Source organism: Marmota marmota, unplaced genomic scaffold, assembly GCF_001458135.2.
Source record: "Marmota marmota marmota unplaced genomic scaffold, marMar, whole genome shotgun sequence".
Taxonomy (NCBI): domain Eukaryota; kingdom Metazoa; phylum Chordata; class Mammalia; order Rodentia; family Sciuridae; genus Marmota; species Marmota marmota.
In genome coordinates this window covers 21,737,779-21,753,573 of record NW_026000229.1, presented here as the reverse complement: position 1 = coordinate 21,753,573, position 15,795 = coordinate 21,737,779, and the positions used below count along the sequence as shown (strand labels likewise).

Sequence of the window (15,795 nt, the reverse complement as noted above, 5' to 3'; positions counted from 1 at the left end):
AAAAAGAGAGAGAGAGAGAGAAAAAGAGAGAGAGAGAGAGAGAGAGAGAGAGAGAGAGAGAAGTAAAAGTAAAGAAATTATAATGTCCCCAAAGGAAGGTGGGTGATTAGCAGCCAAGAATTTAACAAAAATAGAAGAAAAATTTGGTGGTAGAATTACAATCCTTAGCTTGCTCAATATTGTTCACATTTTTTTCAGATTCATAATTGTTGTGGCTTTAGAAAAGGTTTTACAACACTTAAGGGAAAAATGTGAACTGAATGTTTTTAAGAGTTAACTTTTGGGAAGACTGAGAAAATATATTGTTTTAGGGTACTGTGAAGATAAAGTGTTATCCACTGTAAAAACAGTGTTATCCTATTTATAAAAATGTGTCATTTATACATTTAAAACATTTTACTAATTTGTTTGCAGTCTGTACAGTTTCTTAAAATGGGATTTAATAAGTTATTTGGTAAAACCAGAACATTAATTTTATGACCTAAAATTTGCCTTCTTTAAATTCCAGAGATGCTCCCTAATTTGTTGTTGTTGTTGTTTGGCACCAGGAATTGAACCCAAGGGTGCTTAACCACTGAGATACATCCCCAACCCTTTTTTATTTTTTGAGACAAGGTCTTATTAAGTTGCTTAGGTCCCATTAATAAGTTGCTGAGGCTGGCTTTGAACTCATGACTCTTCTGCTTCAGCCTCCCAAATTGCTTGGATTAGAGGTGTGTGCCACCACACCCAGCCCTACTTTTAATATAAGAAAGGTTTATTTCATATTTATCCTTTCTACTATAAGCCCCTCCAGTAGTCCTATTTTATATCTACTTAAATACTACTACTTTTATGTCTTCTAGCATACTGATAAGCTGTAGAGATTCTGTGAAAGTTTATTAAATTTTATATATTTTTAAAATTTTTTCTATCAAATATGTTCTCCATACAGATATTCATATTTATTTTATTAAAATGTTTAGAAAAAATGTTTTAAAATTGTCGTCATTACTGACTTACATGATCACATTTACTGAGAACTGTGGACAGAATGACCCCTTAATTTGGGCAGTAAGTCTCTGATCCACTTTCTGCCTGGCTCTCAGACTTCATCTCTACAACTTTTCATCTCATTTATTTTAATCTAGCATTATTGGACTCCTATGCTGTAATAAATTCATTTCTGCATCAGAATTTGTGCACTGTCCGCTTTGTCTAGAATGGTCTTTTCCAAGGGCTTCCCAAGACTTTCACTTTAGTTTCTATTTAACTATCATTTTTTAAGAAGCCTTCCTGTTTTCCTTTAGATTCAAGGCATTCACTGCAAAATTGTGGGGAAAGAGTAGGGAATTTCCATGTACCTCCTGTACTTCCATATACCTCATGTACAGCGTCCCCCACTATCAGCATTCCATCAGAGTTGTACATTTGTTATATCATTAATGCACCATTGTCACCCAAAGTTCATGGCATAGTTGTATTCACTTTTGGAACTATACATTCTTTGTATTTTGAGAAATGTATGATGACATGTGTTCACCATTATGATATCATACAGAATATTTTCACTATCCTAAATATCTTCTGTGCTTTGCCTATTTATCCCTTTCTCTCCCTAAAATCCCTCACAACCACTGATTTTTACTATCTGTAGACTTGCCATTTCCAGAGTGTCATTTGAAATCATACCATTTGTAATATTTGCAGATTGACTTTTTTCACTTAGTAAAATAATTTGTTTCTTCCATGACTTTTCATGACTTAATAGCTTATTAAAAAAACAAAAATTTCAAAAATTTATATTATGAAATTTATCCTTTTGGTCATTTTTAATTATACAGTTTAATAATGTCAGTTATACTCAGCATTGTGTAAAGGATCTTTTTCATCTTGTGAAACTGAAATTTTATACTCATTAAACAACAACAGTTCTCCATTTCTCATCCCCTCAAGTCCCTGGAAACCACCATTTTACTCGTTTTTATGATTTTTTTTATTACTGTAGATACCCCATTTAAATGGAGTTATAAGGTATTTGTACTTTTGTGTCTGGCTTATTTCATTCTTCATAATGTCCTCAAGGTTCAGCCATGTTGTAGCATTTGACAGAATTTTTCATCTTTTTTTAATGCTGAATAATATTCCACTGTATGTATATATCACTTTTTCTTTATCCATTCATCAGACAACGGGCATTAGGACACTTCCAATTCCCTTTTTTTTTTTTTTTTTTTTTAATTATTTAAACCGGGGATTGGACACCAAGCCACATCCCAGGCCTTTTTATATTTTGTTTAGCGACATGGTCTCAGTAAGTTGCTTAGGGCCTCACTAAATTGCTGAGGCTCGCTTTGAACTTACCATCCTCCTGCATCAGCTTCCTGAGCCTCTGGGGTTACAGGTGTCATGCCCAGCCCCACTTCTTAACTATTGAGAATATGTTGTAATGAATATGGATCTGCAGATATCTTTTTATGTGTGTGTATGTGATACTGGGAATGGAACCCAGGGTCTTGCATATACTAGGCAAGTAGTCTGCTACTGAGCTATTTTATTTTATTTTATGTTTTGGTACTGGGGATTGAACTCAAAGGCACTCAACCACTAAGCCACATCCCTAGCCCTAATTTGTATTTTATTTAGAGACAGGGTCTCACTGAGTTGCTTAGGGCTTGCTTCACTGTTGCTGAGGCTGGCTTTGAACTCATAATCCTCCTGTTTCAGCCTCCTGAGTCACTCAGATTACAGGCATGTGTCACTGCGCCCGGCAAGCTATTTTATTTTTCAGACAGGGTCTCACTAAATTGTCTAGGTTAGCTTGAATTTGCAATCTTTCTGCCTCAGTCTTCAAAGTACCTGGAATTACAGGTGGTACAACCACACCTGGCTGACTTTAGAAATTGTTTGGTTTGTTGTTGTTTTTCCAGGGATGTTCTACCTCTGAGTACAACCCCAACCCTTATTTTTAATTTTGAGACAGGATTTTGCTAAGTTGCTGAGGCTATCCTTGAATGTTTGATCTTTCTGCCTTAGTCGCCTGAGACACTGGGATTACATAGAAATTCTTTTTACTTTAAACTTTCACATCTAAAATAGGTCCTTCACCCCTTCCACTCTGTACAACCTCAGACTACTCAATTTTTCTTACTAACACTTGACATTGTACTGTAAATTTACATGTTTAGAATGTTAGTTACATAAGAACAAAATTTTGTTTTATTCACCATTGTATCTTTGGAACTCATGAATGTCTGGAACATAATAGGTACTTAGTAATAAAAATCTATTGAAGAGGGGCTGGGGTTGTGGCTCAGTGGTAGAACGCTCACCTCGCACTTAAGAGACCCTGGATTCAATCCTCAGCACCACATAAAAATAAACAAAATAAAGATATTGTGACCATGTATAACTAAAAAAATATTTTAAAAAATCTATTGAAAAGCTGAATAAATTGGATAAAATGGAAAATTTGTTTTTAAAAATTAAACAGACAACCGAGTCTTCCTGTTTATCCAGGTTGGCCCCAAACTCCTGTGCTCAAGGAGTTCTCCTGCCTCAATTGCCTGAATAGCTGGGACCACAGGGGTATGCTATTTTAGTTGCTTTTGTTTTTATTTTTCTAAACTATATCTTTCCTCCTTTTTATTTTCAGAATATGAGTGATGCTATGGCAATTTTACACAAACTTCAGACAGGCCTGGATGTAAATGTCAGATTCACTGGTGTTCGAGTATTTGAATATACACCGGAATGCATAGTGTTTGATCTTCTTGATATTCCCTTGTACCATGGGTGGTTAGTGGACCCTCAGGTAAGTAGAAGAATTTAAATTATATACATATAAATATGTAAAATATTAATTTTACAAATTAATCTTAATTTATATTTTCTGATGCTTGATATTTTTGTGCTTTGATCCAGAATAAGCCAAATCTTGAGGTGAAGGGCATAGACTTCCAAACTATCAAATACCAAAGTCTGCCCAGATTTCTGATCCCACTCACAAGGAGTTACGATCTAACTCCAGAGTTAGACAAATTGTCCCCACAGGATTATCCTCACCTCTCACACCTACCACAAGTTCAGAGGTTTCCCAAGAGTACTCTCAGGTTTAATAATTTTCTAGAAGGATTCCCAAAGTCTGTCCTGGGTTGTGGCTCAGCAGTAGAGCACTCGCCTAGCATGTGTGAGGCCCTGGGTTTCATCCTTAGCACCACATATAAATAAATAAAATAAAGGTATTGTGTCCACCTAACTAAAAAAAAAAAAAAAAAAAAGCACTGAGTTTAAAAAAAAAGATTCCCAGAGTCCACTGAACCTATGAAACTTACTGTTACAGGGAAAAGATATAGGTCAGCCAAGAAAAGAACTGCACAGGGCAAAAACTGGGAAGATTCCAAAAAAGCCTCTGTTGTCCTCCAGAAATGTTATCTTTTTGAAATTGATATATGACAATATACATGGAATGTTGCCAATCCTGGCCTTCAATGTTAAATTTTTTTATTGAGATTTTATTGCATAAACATGATTGATTGATTGCCCATATGGTTGAATTTAGTCTCCAGCTCTTCCTTTCCAGTGGGCTAAACTGACACCATAGTGTTCATGGGATCCCCATGAGTCACCTCATTAATATAAACTGCAGGGATGGTCCAAGGGACCCATCTCAAATTACAAAGTTTCTCCTATTACTAAGAAAATTCCAAGGGTTTAGAATTTGTTTCCAGGAGACAAACTTCTGGCGTTTGTAAGGTCAGAACTCTCTTTGAGCAAGACCATATTCTTTATTGTACAGCTTTGAAAAGAGATTTTTTTAAAAATATATATATATATTTAGTTGTAGATGGACACAATACCTTTATTTTATTTGTTTTTATTTTTATGTGGTGCCAGGGATTGAACCCAGTGCCTTACACATGTTAGGCAAGCACTCTACCACTGAGCCACAACCCTGGCACCTGAAAGAGATTTTTTTAGATCATCCCAACATTTATTTTAAAAGCTGTTTCATATTCCCATCATTCTTTTTTTTTTTAATAATATCTTTGTTTGGGGCTGGGGATGTGGCTCAAAAGGTAGCGCGCTGGCCTGGCATGCGTGTGGCCCAGGTTCAATCCCCAGCACCACATACAAACAAAAGATGTTGTGTCTGAAGAAAACTAAAAAATAAATATTAAAAAAAACTCTCTCTCTAAAAAAAAAAATAATAATATCTTTGTTTTATTTTTATATGGTGCTGATCGAACCTACTGTCTCACACTTGCAAGGCAAGTGCTCTCCCTCTGAGCCACAATCCCAGCCTTTCATATTCCCGTCATTCTAACTGTTCATTTCTAAATATGCAGAGAACCTTGATATTTACTAGTTCAGCATTCCAGATTGTGCTTCTTAGCAAGTACATCAGGACCCTGATATGAAGTAGATGACACATTCAAGGATAATTGACAGAAGTTTAAGGAAGAGAGTATATTTATTTATAACGATGTGGTCAAAGTTGGGGAAACAAGTGAGGGATAATGAAGTATTGTAGAGTTAACAAGAGCCAAAAACTATTGCTACCCTTAACTCTGAAGAGACTAGGAAAGGATATAATTAGTAGAACTCAGCCAGACCAATTGTTGAAACATAGGTCTCGAGCTGTGGCCCAGCAGGGGAAGGGTGAAGGTAATACTTAACTCTTTTTTATTTTTTATTTTTTTATTTGTTTTAATTAGTTACACATGACAGTACAATGACCTTGACATTGACTCTCTCTGATTTCCTCCAATATCTCTCATTGGCCAATTGTCTGGTAACTGGAGAGTAAGAATTCCAGTTGCTTTAATCTGTAGAGATTGACCTCTTGGCCTGAGGATGTAGCTCATAATAGAGCACTTACTAGCCTAAGTGAAGCCCTGGTGCAATCCCCAGTACCACACCAAAAAAAAAGAAACAATTTCTTTATTATATACTAAATTTTTCTATAGGCTTAGTCTTCTCTAGTCATTCCTTTAATCTGTCTTCTTTCTACTCCTATACTATTTTACTATTTTATAGTTTATTTTTATAATTTTTAAATATAAGGTAAAAAAATGTCAAAATATTATTTATTTGTGAACTTTAAAGAGAAAAAAAAAAGGAGGAGTAGTCACAGCAGATGGGGTCTCACTAAGTTGCTTGAGTGTCTTGCTGAGTTGCTAAGGCTGGCCTTGAATTTGCAATCTTTTTGCCTCAGCCTCTCAAGTCATTGGGATTACAGGTGTGTGCCACTTTGCCCCACTACCTTTTATTATTATTATCATTTTTTTTTGAGAATTTTAATATTTATTTTTTAGTTTTCGGTGGACACAACATCTTTGTTTGTATGTGGTGCTGAGGATCGAACCCGGGCCGCACGCATGCCAGGCGAGCGCGATACCGCTTGAGCCACACCTGCAGCCCTATTATTATCATTATTATTAAACATTTAATTTTGAGATAATTGTGGATCCACATGCAGTTATAAGAAATAATGCAGGGCAATTCATTGAACCTTTACCTAGTTTCTACTTTGCAATTTTACTTAAGTAAAATATCAAAACCAGGAAAATGATATTAACAAAGTGAAATACAGAACCACCACCATAAAAATCTTGCCTGTTGCCCTTTTATAGCCACACCTACTTTTCTCCCACCTTCACCTTCTTCATCCTTGGCAACCACTAACCTGTTCTCCACTTCTATAATCTTGTTATTCAACAATAGTATATAAATAAAACAATATGGTATGTAATCTTTTATGATTGCCTTTTTTTTTTAACTCATCTCTGGAGCATCAGGTAGTTGTATGTATTAATATTTTGTTCCTTTTTATTACTGAATAGTATTCCATGGTGTGGTTATGACACTTTAACTATTTACCTGTCAAACTATTTACCTGTTTGTTTTTCTGTTTCTGGCTATTAAAAATAAAGCTGCTATAGCTGGGGTTGTGGCTCAGTGGTAGAGTGCTCACCTAGCACCACATAAAAATAAATAAATAAAATAAAGGTATTGTATCCAACTACACCTAAAAAAAAAATGTTTGTTTTTTTTTTTTTTTTAAGAATAAAGCTGCTGTAAACATTTGTGTGCAAGTTTTTGTTTTAATTTCTCTGGATTAAACGTCCAGATGCACAACTGCTAGACAATATGGTAGTGATATGTGTGTGTGTGTGTATGTGTGTATGTGTGTATGTGTGTATGTGTGTAGGAGTCTGCCAAACTATTAATTAGCATGTCTGTACCAAAAAGTGTATATTCCCACCAATAGTATCTGAGTGACCCAGTTTCTCTGCATCCTTGTCAGCATTTGACATTGTCACTATTTTTTATTTTAGACATTGTTATGTAATCATGTTTCATTACTTTTCAGTTGCCTGTCTTTAATCACTAATGATATTGGGAATCTTTTCTTGTGTGCTTGTTTGCTGTTCAGATCTCTTCTTCAATAAAATATCTCTTCATTTCTTTTTCCCATTTTCTAATTAGATTGGTTCTGTTCAGTTGAGCTTTGAGGTTTCCAGACACTAATTCTTTGTCAGATGTGTGTTTCACAAATATTTTCTCCTAGCCTAAAACTTGTTTTTTCATAATCTCAGGAAGATCTTCACAGAGCATAATTTTTTAATTTCAGTAGAGTTCAGTGTATCTGTTTTTGTCTTTATGTCTCATGCTTTAGTGTTAAGTCTAAGAACTCCCTAGCTCTAGATCCTAAATATTCTCTCATATGCTTTTTATCCTAAATATTATATAGTTTTGGGCTTTACACAAAGTCCATGATTCATTTTGAGTTAATTTTGTATGAGGTATAAAACTTTGGGTTATTTTATTTTATTTTATTTTTTATCTATGGATGTCTACTTGCTCTAGCACCAGTTGGTATGCACCTACCACCTCAAGCAATTTTATAACACTTTTATCATCCCCAGAAGAAGCCCTTTCCTGTTAGCAATCATTCCCCATTCCCCTCAACCTTCCCATTATATTTTCTGTCTAAAGATTTGGCTATTCTGAACATTTTATATAAATTAAGATATATAATATTTGGTCTTTTGCAATTAACTTCTTTCAAAGTGACTGCACCTTTTTATACTCCCACCAGCAGTGTGTGAATGTTCTGTTTTCCACATCCTCATCAACACTTCTTAATTATCTCTCTTTTTTATTAAAGCCATTCTGGCAGGTGTAGAATCATATCTCATTGTGGTTTTATTCATGTTTCTCATCTAATGATGTTGAACATATTTTCGTGGGCTTATTAGCCATTTGTATATCTCCTTTGGAGAAACATCTGTTTAGATCCTTTGCCTATTTTAAATTGTTATTAGTCTTTTGTTATTAGTTACAAGAGTTCTTGTTACATTTTCACTACAACCCCTTATCAGATATATATTTGGAAATATTTTCTGCCATTCTATGGGTTGTCTTTTTATTTTCTTCATGTTATCCTTGGAAATACAAAAGGTTTTATTTTCATGAAGTTTAATTTATCCATTTATTTATTTTGCCTCATGCTTTTGGTATCCTAAGATGGTTTTGTGTAACTGAAAGTTACAAAGGTTTACTCCTATATTTTGTTCTTAGAGTTTTATAATTTTATTGCTTACATTTAAGAATTTGATGGGCTGGGGATGTGGCTCAAGCGGTAGCGCGCTCACCTGGCATGCGTGCGGCCCGGGTTCGATCCTCAGCACCACATACAAACAAAGATGTTGTGTCCGCCAAATACTAAAAAATAAATATTAAAATTTAAAAAAAAAAAAAAAAAAGAATTTGACCCATTTTGAATTAATTTTTCTGTATATCTTGAGGAAAGGGTCCAGCTTTATTCTTTTGCATGTGTTTATCTAATTGCTCTAGTACAACCATTGGTTGAAAAGATTATTCTTTCGCTGTTGAATTGTTTTGGCACTCAGAATTATCTTTGCAAAATAATACCTTTCCCTTTATTTCCTTAAAAATCTCTAGTGTAACTAAAATAAGAAATGAAATTCTTAATTAGGATTTTTATCATGGGTTGTATGATCTAGACTCTGCCTGTCTATCCAACACCTTCTGTGCTTCTTATACCTTCTCATTCTAAGGAACATTATCTCCTTTCTCTCTCTCTCTCTCTCTCTCTCTCTCTCTCTCTCTCTCTGTTATTGTTGTCATACTGAGGACTGAACTGAGGGGCATTCTACCACTGAGCTATTACAGCCCTTACTTTTATTTTTTGAGACAGAGTCTCGCTAAGGTGCCTAGGCTGGTCTTGAACTTGGGATTCTTCTGTCTCAGCCACCCAAGTAACTAGAATTATAGCTGTTCACCCAGCATCTTTAGCTCCTTTTGTGATCTTCAGACATGTCAAGCTCATTCTTGTCTCAAAGTTTTTGGGTTGACTGATTGCCCACTATAGAATACTTGTCTCCTCCCTAAAATGTATTGTCCCAGATCTTCACATTTCTGATTCTTCATTATTTAGTTCTTAGGTCAAATATCTCTTATTAGAAAACCCTTCCTGACTAGCTTGTTAAAATTCATTACCCTCCCTATCCCCCAGTCATTTTTCCCCCATAACCCTATTTTATTTTCTTAACCATTTGTCTTTTTTTTTTAATGAAGCATTTTTTTACACAGTATCTTTATTTTGTTTATTTTTATGTTGTGCTGAGGATCAAACCCAGTGCCTCACATGTGTGAGGCAAGTGCTCTACCATTTAGCCACAACCCCAGCCCCCTTTTACTGTTTGTTATTAATTGGAATTATTGTTCTATTACCTGAGTAACTGTTATATCCCACTAGAATGCATGTTTTATAAGGGCTGGGCTCTATGTCTCAGTGTTTAGAACAGTACCTAGCATATCATAGATTCTCTCTTTTTTCTTATCTTTTTGCAGTACTGAGAATTGAACCCAGGGGCTCTCTGTCACTGAGCTACATCCCCAGCCCTTTTTATTTTTTTTATTTTAATAAGACAGGGTCTCACTAAGTTGCCAAGTCCTTGGCATTCTAAGGAACATTATCTCCTTCTCTCTCTCTCTGTCTGTCTCTCTCTCTCTCTCTCTCTCTCTCTGTCTCTCTGTTATTGTTGTCATACTGAGGTCACACTGTCATAGCTCAGTGGTAGAATGCCCCTCAGTTCAGTTCCTCAAACTTGGAACTCCTCTTGCCCCAGCATCCCTAGTAGGAGGGAATTATAGATGTGTACCACCACTCCTGGCTACATAGTAGGTTCTCAATCAGTATTAACTGATGGAATGCTACTGTACTCATTTTTTTTTTTTGAGAGAGAGAGAGAATTTTAATATTTATTTTTTAGTTTTTGGCAGACACAACATCTTTTGTTTGTATGTGGTGCTGAGGATCGAACCCGGGCCGCAGGCATGCCAACCCCAGCCCATGAACTCTCCTCTTATAGAGAGGAGAGATCATAATAGTAAAAACATTGCAGTGCTTTTTCCATGCCTGTCCATTCATAAAAGCAAATGGTATTCTGGACAATGGAAGGATAGCTTACTATAAGAAGGGCATCTGTGTCTTTACTGATACTTTGCTTCTGAGAAGATCACTGAAAAGTCTTAACATACCCAACCATTTACGAAAAGCAAAATGGGTCGAGTTTGATCCTGGTGGATGGCAATGCAAGGAAGTTTTGATTATTTAGGTGAATGAGATGATAGCCTGAGGAAATTAAACTTGAGTTCTTAAAAAGTAAACTCAGATCATCTCTTTGACTTTATGAATAGCTATATGTCATCCAGTAAACAGGTGAGTCCATATGCTTAAAGAAAAAGTAGAAAAGCAATTATCAGGTTTTACTGGTTTAGATAGCAGTTTTTAAACTCTCAGAGAAGCCTCATGTCTGCTTTTTTTGCTTACTTTCTTTGTGCCAGAAGAATTCTACTGCTGGAAGAAAAGAATAAGGCAAAAGTTTGAAATTCATAGGTCTACACCAAATACATTTTGGAACTGGATGGTTCTCTGTAGTCTGATTCTGTTTTTTGTAAATAACTATTTTTCAAATAAATCCCTGCATTTGTTGTTGGATGGTAGGCACCCAGATTCAGTCATTGTAAAGGTATTCCCCAATTGTCAATTGATAACTAACTCCTTAATAGCAACTTTGGAGGCCAGATGATGATGGAGTGATATATTCAATATGCTGAAAGAAGAGAAATGCTAACTTATAATTCTGTTCTCAGTAAAATTATTACTTTTGTCTGAAGAAAAGTCATCTTTCAGATTAACTAAGTTAAGATCATTTGCTGCCATTAGACTTTATTTTAAATTTTATTTTTTTGCCATGATAGACATTGAGCCCCAGGACCTTAGAATGCATAATAAGCAAGCATTCTACCACTAAGCCATATCCCTAGTCATAGGCCATTATTAATTATTTTGGTCAGAAGGAAAATGATCCCTGATTGAAAGAAAAGTTGAATGGAGAGAATATAAGATGATAACTACATGGATAAATCTAAATGATGAATATACAAATAACTTTTTTTGTTGTTGTTACTGGGGATTAAACCCATGGGTGCTTTACCACTGAACTACATCCCCGGTCTTTCTTATTTATTTATTTATTTATTTGAAGAGTGTTACTAAATTGCTGAGGCTGGCCTCAAACTTACAATACTCCAGCCTTTAGCCTCCCAAATTGCTGGTATTATAGGAATGGGCCACTGCTCTCTGCCACAAATTTTAAAAAAATATATATTTTAAAAATTCATGATAGAATATGTAAAAATCATAACAAATTTGAAGAATGATTAAATGGAATTGAAGTATTCCGAGGACCTAGAATGAATTATTAAAGAAGAAAATAATTAAGATGTTTGTTTTTCTTTTTGAGATGGGGTCTCTCTGTGTTGCCCAGGCTGATCTCAAATTCAGCTTCCCAACTAGCTGAGAATAAGGGTACCTATCCCGTGCCTAGCCTAAATATAAATTTTTGACTTTGATATGGTAGGTATAGATGTTTTTTAAAAAAATATATTTTATTTTTTAGTTTTAGGTGGACACAATATCTTTATTTTATTTTTATGTAGTGCTGAGAATCGAACCCAGTGCCTCTCGCATGCTAGGCTTGTGGGCTACCACTTGAGCCACATCCCCAGACCCAGGATAGATGTTTTATAGTTTCTGTAGCATCTCTGTTCAATATAGTAGCCATGTATATCTATTTAAATTTAAAAATTTAGTTTCTGAGTTGTACTAACTACATTTTAGTTTCTCACTAGACACGTGGGCCTCAATGGTAGAGCATTTAGCTAACATAAGCAAGACAGTTCAGTACCACAAGAAAAGAAATTAATAGGTATATGTGACCAGTGGATATTCTGTTGGGTATCATAGATTTGGAAAATTTCCATCATTGTTAAAAAATACTATTGGATAGTGCATTTCTAGAGTAACCATGAAAACCTTAGAAACATATGGGTAACTTTTAGATTAGTAGAAAAAGAAGAATTAGTCTAAAAAGAAGGAAAAAGGGAGAGAGAAAGTAATATTGAACTGATGGGACAGACAGAATGGTTATATCTAATGAATTTAAATATATGAATAATAATTCATAGCCAAGAAATGGAAATAACCTAAGTATCCATCAGCTAATGAATGGGTAAAGAAAATGTAATACACATATATAATGGAATACTATTCAGCCAAAAAAAAAAAAAAAAAAAGAATGAAACTATCATTTGGGACAAAATGAGAAGAAAATAAGTGAAGTAAGTCAGGCACAGAAATAGATCCGTATGATTTTATGGGGAATTTTAAAAAGTTGATCTGATAGAATTTAAGAGTATAATCGTGGTTATCAGAGGCTAGAGATGGTAAGGAATGATGGGAAACATTTATGGATATGTACTAAGTTACAATTAGATAGAAGCAAAAAACTGTTGTGTGCTGTTACACAGTGTAAATAGCAATAATGTACTTTACATCTCAAAAATCTATAATAGATTTTGAAAATTTTCACCATAAAATAATGATAGTTTGAGGAGATAAATCTGTTTAACCTGATTTAAATATTATCCAATGTATACATGTATTCAACACATTGTATCCCATTAATAATGTGCTTTGATATTTTTATGTAACAATTAATAAAATAATAATTATAATAATAATAATTATTATTATTATTATTAATGGTACTGGGCATTATACCCACTGAGCTACATCCTCAGCCCTTTTTATTTTTTTATTTTGAGACAGGATCTCAAAAGGTTGCACAGACTAGTCTCAAACTAGTGATAATCTTGCCTCGGCCTTCTGAGTAGCTAGGATTTTAAGCATGTACGACTGCACCTGGCAATAAAATTATTTCTAGAAGAAATAATTATAGTAAGTGTAAATAGGAGTAAATACTCTAAAAAGAGTATTCTCAAAACTACACTGAGATTTCATCTCACACCAATTAGAATCACAGTCATCAAGAATACAAATAAAAATAAATGCTTCTATACTGTTGGTGGGATTGTAAATTAATAAATCACTATGGGAATGAGTATAGAGGTTTCTCAAAAGAGTTTGCCTGGAACCACCATATGACATGGCTATACCATACCTTGGTATTTATCCTGAAGAATTAGTCATCATACTACAGTGATACATGCATATCCATGTTTATAGTAGCACAATTCATAGTAGCCAAACTATGGAACCAACTTAGGTATCCATCAACAGATGAATGGATAAAGAAAATGTGGCATGTATACACAATTGAGTTTTACTGAGCTATAAAGAAAAATAAAATAATGTTATTTGCAGGAATATGGATAAAACTAGAGACTGTCATGTTAAGAAAAATGAGTCAAACTCAGAAGATCAGGAGTCATGTATTTTTTTTCATATGCGGAAGCTATAAAGCAAAAGGAAAAGAAAGTTGGGGGTGGATATCCTGAAGATCAAAGGGAAAAAAGGGACCAAGGGATGGAGAGGGAGGAGGGGAGAATGCTAGGGAGTGACATTGACCAAATTATGTTGTTATATTATATGCATGTCTAAATAGGTGTCAACAAGTTCCTCATAATCCCTATAATGCACCAATAAAAATGTGGGGGAAAAAATCACTGAAATAAAAAAGGAAAAAAAGAAGTATGCAGGGGATGTAGCTCAGTGGTAAAGCATTTGCCAGCATCCTCAATACAAAAAGAAGGAAGGAAGGAGAATTATTCTGAGGCTAGATTAGATTTTTGTTTATTTATTTATTTATTTTTTGCTGTTTATAAGACATATATAAACAATATGGTTATACAGAAAGATTACAAGGAAAAAGAGATGCTGTATAATTACTAGTCAAAAGAAAGCTGGTGTGTCCTGTATTAATATTGGAAAGAATAGATGTCAAATCAAAAAGCATTACTAATGATAGAATTTTAATTTAATAAAAATTTAATAAAATCATTTGAAATTTTTGTGCTTCAGAAGATATCTGGAAAGTAGATAGCCTAAGTGACTGTTCATTCCTTAGACCCACAGGAACTGCCACAACAAATAAAAAATCACTATTTTTATAATGAAAAGCAAAATTAGTGTGCATCACAATTGAGTACACAATTGAGTTTTACTGATAATAAGTGCATAAGCAAAATTTGACATTGTCACAGTGAAAGATTTTAATTACCTATCTCTATAATTAATAGAAACAAAAGAAAAAATCTAATAAATTTACATTCTTTCATAATTCTATTATTTTTGAACAATTTCAGATTTATAGGAAAATTGGAAAATACTAGAGAGAATTCCTTAATGTTAATGTCTTATATGACCGTGATACATGTATGGAATTTCATATTGGTACATCACTATATTAACTAAATTATAATCTTCATTCAAATTTCACATATTTTTCCACCAATTTTTTTGTTGTTGTTGATGGTGTTCCAAAATCCAGGGTATCATATTGCGTTTAATCATCCTATCTTTCTAGTCTTCTCTAGTGGATTAAATTTTCTTTCTCTGACCACAGTGCAATTTATCTAGAAATCAGTAGAAAAACAATAAATAGAAACTACTTGGGTCAAGAAAATAATAATGTAATTTAGAATATATTTTTAATTACATAGTAAGTAAATCCATATTAAAACCTGTGAGATTTGGGCTGGGGTTGTGGTTCAGCGGTAGAGCACTCGCCTAGCGCGTGCTCGCCCTGGATTTGATCCTTAGCACCACATAAAAATCAATAAATAAAATAAAAGCATTGTGTCCAACTACAACTAAAAAATAAATATGAAAAAAAAAAAACTTGTGAGATTTAACCAGAATAGTTTTTAGAGAGATCTTTAAACCTTAAGTTCATATATTAAAGGAGAAGACTAAAAATTAATGAGCTATATATCCATCTTAATAAAGCAGAAAGTATCAAAGTAGGAAGTAAATATAAGGAAGATGAGCAAAGCTAAAATTCTTTGAAAATGATTAAATGATAAATAGAAAGTGAAAATTTTAAAACATTATTTATATAGCATAAGTTTTTAGGAATAAATGTGACAAAAAGATGCATAAGACATCTATGAGAATAATTTTTTTTTAGTTTTATTTATTTATTTTTAAGAGACATTACCTTACTATGTTGCCCAGGCTGGCCCTGAACTCCTGAACTCAAGCCATCCTTCCTCCCCAGGCCCCAAGTACCTGGGACTACAGGCATAGGCTACCTACCATACCTGGCTTTGGAAATAATTTTTATATTTGAAAGAAATTAGAGACCCATATAAAATACAGAGATGTGGTGCTCTTAAATTTCAAGACTGGAATTATAAAGATTCCAGTTTTTCCAAAAAGTACAATCAAACAAAATTCCAGCAAACTGGGGGGGTGGG

General features: G+C 34.1%; 1 protein-coding gene across 2 annotated transcripts in view; it reads left to right on the top strand.

The window, feature by feature from the left end:
* Positions 1–15,795, top strand: part of Mindy2 (MINDY lysine 48 deubiquitinase 2) — an 80,876-nt gene that overhangs the window by 34,947 nt on the left and 30,134 nt on the right. For both annotated transcript variants that reach the window (XM_048792962.1, XM_015480606.2), the window contains exon 4: positions 3,635–3,793. In XM_048792962.1, coding sequence (XP_048648919.1) covers positions 3,635–3,793 — 159 coding nt within the window. The remainder of the gene's footprint in view (positions 1–3,634; positions 3,794–15,795) is intronic.